At 43.9% G+C, this 7,139-nt stretch overlaps 1 protein-coding gene across 4 annotated transcripts in view; it reads right to left on the bottom strand.

The window, feature by feature from the left end:
* Positions 1 to 1,076: 1,076 nt before the first annotated feature.
* SLC23A2 (solute carrier family 23 member 2) overlaps positions 1,077 to 7,139 on the bottom strand; it is a 107,061-nt gene continuing 100,998 nt past the window's right edge. For all 4 annotated transcript variants that reach the window (XM_037495102.2, XM_037495082.2, XM_037495091.2 and 1 more), the window contains 3 exons: positions 6,514 to 6,651; positions 3,593 to 3,688; positions 1,077 to 1,385 (listed from right to left, as the gene is read on the bottom strand). In XM_037495102.2, coding sequence (XP_037350999.1) covers positions 1,153 to 1,385; positions 3,593 to 3,688; positions 6,514 to 6,651 — 467 coding nt within the window. In that variant the 3' untranslated portion in view covers positions 1,077 to 1,152. The remainder of the gene's footprint in view (positions 1,386 to 3,592; positions 3,689 to 6,513; positions 6,652 to 7,139) is intronic.

The following is a 7,139-nucleotide window of genomic DNA, read 5'->3' as shown; positions in this document are numbered from 1 at the left end:
TTCACAAAACAAATTCACGAATAACTTAACCCATGGTTTCTGGGCTCTGGTAAAGTAGTCAGTTTTGATAAATAGATTAGGCATTACAGTATTTACACTTTCGTGGTATCAAGCAATACAAAAACACAACCACAATAATGGTTACTGGCCTTCAAAAGCCATTATAACAAGCTTCCCTGATGGTGTCCACAGCTTTACAAATGCTGGTTCTTTTCTTAATGGAGGGTAGGGGTTGGGGGACATGAAATAGGGATGCAGGGTAAGCGGGTCACATGGAAAAACACTGATTTCAAAAATCTGCTATAGTCAATAATATTAAATAGGAGTAAAATCTTGTAATTATAGACACACGTGACAATAACTGACATCCACATGACAGTAGAGCGAAGACTCCCATAAATATCTGCTGAGTGCCCTTGTGTGGCACTCTATACCCATCACACCATCCAGAAGTGATAAATGCCAGATAGTGTCTCAGCAACCAGTGAATAAGAGGTCAGTATAAAAGGTGTTGGCCCAGCCTGGACCAGAGCGGCACTGAGAAAGAGTAACTGAGAGTCAGCTATTGACTCCAAGCCCACAGATTTCTATTCTGGTGAGATCTGTAATAACACCTTACCACGCACAGACCTCACCATGGGGGAACCATCACTGCTCTCGGTCAAGTCAACAGCCTCCTCCTCCGGGGCCTGCAGGGACACAGAATCACATCTGACCAGTCAGTGGTGACAATGCGAGGATACTGCTGCCCCCTGACCAGAGGAGGTCTCTGTGGGTGCAGTGTGAAGTCAAATTTTAAAAAAAGCTGGGACAGAAGGCCCTGGATCCTGGAGGTGGCTTATAAGCATGGGGTGGTACAAGGGGACTGAAAACAAGGAATCACTGTGAATTTCAAACATCCACTCCCACAGGAGGACAACAAAAATTTCAAGTTCAGTGACCACAGCTGGCAATGGACGCTCTCAAGGGTTAAGGGCTTAAATAAGGAGATAGGCGAGACACGGTATCAGACACGATCACCACCCACAACAAAAAAATAGCTATTTGTAACCTGTCTTAGCTCTGGGATGCAGGATGTAAATGCAGATATACAAACATATATGTTACTGCTTGTTACTCAGCAAGGACCTACAGATTCATGGAGAGCTCCAGCTATACCGTGGCCTGCGAGTCTTCTTCTGAGCTCCGGCTATTAGCACTCTTCCCAAGGCCTTTCCAAGTGTAGCCCACAAAGGTTGGGCTTATGGGTAAGTAGCTGAAGCATTTGTATTTTTTAATAATGTTCATGCCAAATGGCAAGTCATAGGATTCCATGCCATCGAGAGATTTGCTCCCTTTGCTCACACCCTTCTTCCATTTCCTGATTCCTCTTTCCTCTGGAGTACCTGCGGAGCACACACATCACAAAACAAAAGGACATTTTTGTTAAACCGTCCTGCCAAGAACTGAGATGCTCCAACATGTCCCATAGATCAAACATGCTGGCATGACACCAAAAAAGCACACGAGGAGTGGTGGATGCCCAAAACAGCAATCTAGACTCACTAACACCCCCCCTCCCCACTTCCCATAAGAATCCCTTCTAAAGCGCTCTAAAAAGCAAATCAGATTTTGGAAAAGGCCCAGTGTCTTTATCACACCGTATACAATGCCTTTACCAACTGGTCACTGCATGCCACCCCCCATTTGGACACACAAGTATTAGTGTTCTACGTGTGTACTTGCGTGCATGGGTACATGCATCCACTGGGGGGGCAAGGAGTGCTGTGCACATTTGTAACATATTACCCACTTGTACTCTTGGAAAGTTTCCACTAGTCTAACACACCTGGCAATTTTGTATCCTGACATAGGAGTCTTGGGAAAAGATCTGGATGGACCCACAGTGCTTGACACCCCAGACTTCTGTTCACAAAGCATCCTGGTGCAGAGATGCTCTGGCACTTGCTCTCGCTCCTGGGATGCCTAGCAATATACTTTACTCCCAGGGCCTGGGTGATGAGCTAGAGTCTAGGTGCAATACTTGTAGGAACCTCATTGCTCCCTTACATCTAAGATATGCCCTCCCATGGACTCAGTAATCACACCAGCTTGAATTCCCATCCATCTCACTGCATCTCTATTTGACTAAGGAGAGAAACAGGATGTTAGATCTATATAGGTCAGTAACTAACACCTTCCACCCATCTATGCATGTGATTCCTTCTGCCTGATGTATTCACTCCTGGCCTCCCCAGCAACTACTTCTTGAATGAGGCTTTTTGGAAATGGGTTGTTTTAAGAGGCAAATCTCAACAAAACCTTCAAACCAGGGCCTCCCCGGTAGTGAAGCGGGTTGAGCACAGTGCTGTGAAGCTGTCCGCAGCCTCTGTAGCATGGGTTCTATTCCCACCCGCCAGGGAGAAACCCACATGGCATGGCAGACCTCTCCTGTCTTGCCCGCTGCTCCCCTCAGCAGTGTAATTCAGTCTGTCCGCCTGTTCTGTTCGCCGCTTTGTTTCTGGTGAATCCTCTCACCCTCCTGTGCCTCTGGGCCTGTACCCCAGTTCTTGTATAAAAATAAATAAATCTTAAAAAAAAAAACCTTCAACCCAAACAATAAGCCTCACCCTTCCATGACATCTGATGAATCTACCAGTGTCTGCGGCAGCATCTTACACTGACACATCCTCCCAAGGAAGCTAGGAAGGCCACAAGACAGGTCTCCAATCACCACATGGCCCATCACCCAGCACTTAGCACATAGGCACCCGGCCGAGAAACAGAGTTATGGGTGTTGGAGAGACACATCTGTGTCACCGATTCTGTAGCAGCCTCCGCCTACCGCACTTGGGGTCTTGGGGTCTTAGTTGGCTGGGGGCCTGCCTTAGGGACGATTCATTTAAAGGAGAGAAGTGCCGGGGGCCATCACTGTTGGCTCAGGACTGTGTGAGCAAGTCGATGAAAACCGAACTGCAGGGCATTAAGCACAGCTATGTGGGGAGAGTAGGCAGCCTGGAGTATGGCCCAGAGGCCCACTGCTCTATCACCTTGTGCAAGAATTCACCTGCTTCCCCTAAAGTACAGCAGTCACCCCTTGTCCATGGTTTTGCTTTGTGCGGCTTCAGTTATCCACAGTCAACTATGGTCCGAATATAATATAAACACTGTTATTCAGAGAGACCACATTCACATAAGCTTTATTGCACTTTCTTGTTAAAATTGTCTATTTTAGTATGAGTTATTATTGTTCATCTCTTACTGTCCCTAATTTATAAGTTAAAGTTTAGTTATGTATATGCATGTCTATATAGGAAAAAAATAGTATATACAGATTTGAGTACAATTTGCAGTTGGCAGTATCCACTGGGGATCTTGGAATGCATCCTTTGTGAATAAGGGGGAGATTAGTGTAACTCAGTGAGGAGGAAAAAGGATAAGCTCACTAGCAGAAAACTAATGCACATAAAAGGAGACGTCATCTTAACTATTAGAAAAGGCTGTTGTAATCGGTGATAGCTCTGACCTGCTTCACTCCACCTACTTGCCATATTTATTCAGCAAAAACAGTAACTCAGGTATGTGCTCAGGCTGACTGATAGACACCACATACCTGGGATGGTGTTATCCAGAATAAAAGCCACACAGCCTCCTACAAACATAGCAGTTGTGAGAAGAACATTCAACACTTGATCGATTCCGGTTATTCCTAGAAACAGAACAGAGTGACAGGGTCACCGCACAACCAGGACAGCCTGCCTTGAAGAGCCTTGGGCTGCTCACTAATCACGACTCAACCCAGTGCATGAACATGTATATTTCATTAGGTAGTTGCAAATAAATCTTGCCAGTCATGTTTTAAACTCCTATGAATACTCCAACAATAGTCAAAAGGCATCTCTACAAGGAAAATTGCTAACAATGGTGCAGAGAATTTAAGTCTAATGGAGTTACATTTGCCCTGAACTATCAAGACATTGAGGGTGTTGCAGATTTAAAAATTATAAACAGAGCAATATGAAAGATGTTTATTGCAAGGCTGAAAAAATTTTAAAGTAAGACCACAAAAATATTTGTGGTATCTGCAATCAAATAAAAATGCAGAATTCTGGCTACTAATTAGTGGTTAACTACTTTTAATTAACAACAACTGGACTTATAATGCTGTCCCCATATGAATTCATGATAGTATAAAAAGCTGCAAGAATCTCCTTGTTGTTAAAGTTCATACACTTTCTATATTTAAAAAAAAATTCCCAACAGAAAGTAACAACTGTTGCAAGAAAGCGGAAAAACGAAACCCTCACAGAAGGCTGGCAGAATGTAAGCTGGTTCACCAGCTTCGGAAAACACATCGGTAGATCCTCAAAAGTTAAACTGAATCACCACATGACCCAGAGAATTCTACTCCTAGGGATATGCCCTAAAGAGCTGAAAACAAGTACTCCAACAAATACCTGATTCTTGTTATTGGCAGATTCTTCATTTGTGAATTCACCTACACACTAATATATATCTGTAAACCCAAGATGAAAACTTGTAGACATTTACAGACACTCATGGACGCGCAAAGAGCGAAAAATCTGGTTTGTCCAACACATGCTCCCGTGAGCCTTTTAAACAAGAGCCTTTTAGCATCCATCTTACCGCTTCATTGTATTTCTGTACTTTTTTATTGGTGATTTCACTATTTAAAATGGTTCCCAATGCTACAAATAGGTAAGATAGGCTCTAACTTTTGTGCTAAAGTGCCATCTATTGTTCCTAACTACAAAGAGGCTATGGTGTGTTTTACGGAGAAAATAATGTGTTAGATGAGCTTCATTTAGGCATGAGTTACAGTGCTGTTAGTGGTACCTCTAGGAGCAATCATCCAGCATGTGCTAAGTCCAGGTTCATGGTGACTTTATAGAATATGATTTCATGAATGAGGACTGACTGCACTTGTACACCAAGGTTCATGACAGCATTAGTCACCATAGCCAAAAGGTAAAAACAAATATCCATCAATGATGAGTGGATAGACAGATTATAGTACATACATGTAATGGAATATTACTAAGCCATAAAAAGGGAGGGAATATATATGCTATAACATGTTTAAATCTCAAAAACATGCTAAGTGAAAGAAGCTACACACTAAAGTCAGATATTGTATGATTCCATTTATAGGAAACATCCAGATAAATCCACAGAAACGGAAAGCAGATAGATGGTGCCAAAGACTGGGAGAAAAGGAAACATGGGGATTAACTGCTTAATGGGTATGGAGTTTGTTCTGGGATGATGAGAATGTTTTGGACACTAGATAGAGGTGACAGTCACACAGCATTGTAATGTATTAAAATGTCATTGAACTGTTCACTTAAAAATGGTTAGATCTTATGGTATGTGAATTCTGCATAAAATGTCAGCAATTAAATTATTTTAGATGGTTCCCCCTTGTTCTACATGACATTGGAGCATGAAAACAAATGGATTAAAAGCCTAATCTTTAATTCAAAGCAGCTAGTAGAAAACACATATTTCAAAGTCTATGAAGCTGAGTTCAAGAAATTACACATTTTGGGCCTCCCCGGTGGCGCAGCGGTTGAGCGCTGGGTTGCGAAGCTGCCCGCGGCCTCTGCGGCGCCGGTTCGATCCCTGGCTGCTCCCCGGCCACCGGAGGAGGGTCCCACATGGCGCGCAGACCCCTCCTGCCGCCCGCTGCTCCCCTCAGCAGTGTACTTCGGTCCTTCTGCCTGCTCTGCTCCCCGCTCTGGCTCTGGTGAATTCTCTCACCCTCCCGCGCTTCTGACTGTACCCAGTGCATGTATAAACAAAACAAAACCAGCAAACAAATAAATAAAGCATGCCTCTATAAAAAAAAAAAAAAAAAAAAAAAAAAAAAAAAGAAATTACACATTTTAATGTAGCATTAATCTGAGAAATCAAGACTTTACAAAGGTATTCTCCCGGGTCTCCCCAGTGGCACAGAGGGTTGAGCACAGCACTGCGAAGCTGTTCACAGCCTCTGCAGCGTGGGTTCGAATCCCGGCCGTCCAGGGAGATTCCCACATGGCATGGCAGACCTCTCCTGTCGTGCCCACTGCACCCCTTAGCAGTGCTTTCAGTCTGCCTGCCTGTTCTGCTCCCCGCTCTGCCTCTGGTGAATCCTCTCACCCTCCCACGCCTCTGGCCTGTACCCCAGCTATTGTATAAATAAAAAATAAATCTTTAAAAAAAAAAAGGCAAAAAAAACCCCAAAAAACCAAAGGCATTCTCCCCCTAAAGAGGGAGCTGGAAAAAACATTAAAAAAGAAAGGCCTTAATATGCATATCAAATCAACTATGTGCACGTGCCAGCTCATGTGGGACGAGCAAAGGGCTTCCAGATAAACTCAGGCCAAGTGAGTTTTAAGTGAAATCCATAGATAAATGTTCCCCAGAACAATTACTTGAAGTTCAAAGCTTCCCCCACTCCCAATGAACTATGTGTGACCTGGAGTCTGTGGTTTCAACTTCCCCCCAATATTCAAGGCCTTTTTTCCCTACCTGTGACGAGAGGGTTCTGCCTGAGGTAACTTGGAAGGACAAGCCCAAAGAAGATGGAAAATCCAAGCACAAAGAGGTTCCGGGAAGAATTTAAGTCAATGAACTGCAGGTTCGAGAGTCCAACGGCTGTGATCATCCCTGGAGAGAGAAGTAGGGTCAAAGGGAGGCCTCCGAACTTGCCTGCTGCCTGGAGGACAGGGACAGGAAGTGTGGGGCAGATCCCAACCATGGTCTTTCTCTGTGCATCAGAAACAAGTCAGGAGACCAGTGTAGTCACAGGAGGGGGTCAGGATGTGACCGCCCGGGTCTCTGTCCACATGGCCCTTGGTCTAAGCACTCTTTGGGCTTATTCAGAGGCATAAACATCATTGTTTCTTTAGGTCAAACAGAAAACTAAGACATCATAACCCCCCCCACCCCTTAAACCTCAGTGTAAACATCTTGATTAAATTGGGAAACCCATCCCAAATATCTGGTCCCTGATTACTATACCTGAGTGGCACAGAGATCAAACCACATCCCATTATAAAAAGACAGTTCTAAATAGCCCATTTACAGGGAAGATAATTGCATTAAATTGGTCAGAAATACCAATTATATTTCATCTTAATTTTCTTAGCTCAATT

Source organism: Talpa occidentalis, unplaced genomic scaffold, assembly GCF_014898055.3.
Source record: "Talpa occidentalis isolate TD23 unplaced genomic scaffold, MPIMG_talOcc4v2.1 talOcc4.10, whole genome shotgun sequence".
NCBI classification, from domain to species: Eukaryota; Metazoa; Chordata; class Mammalia; order Eulipotyphla; family Talpidae; genus Talpa; species Talpa occidentalis.
This window is presented reverse-complemented; position numbering and strand designations above follow the sequence as displayed.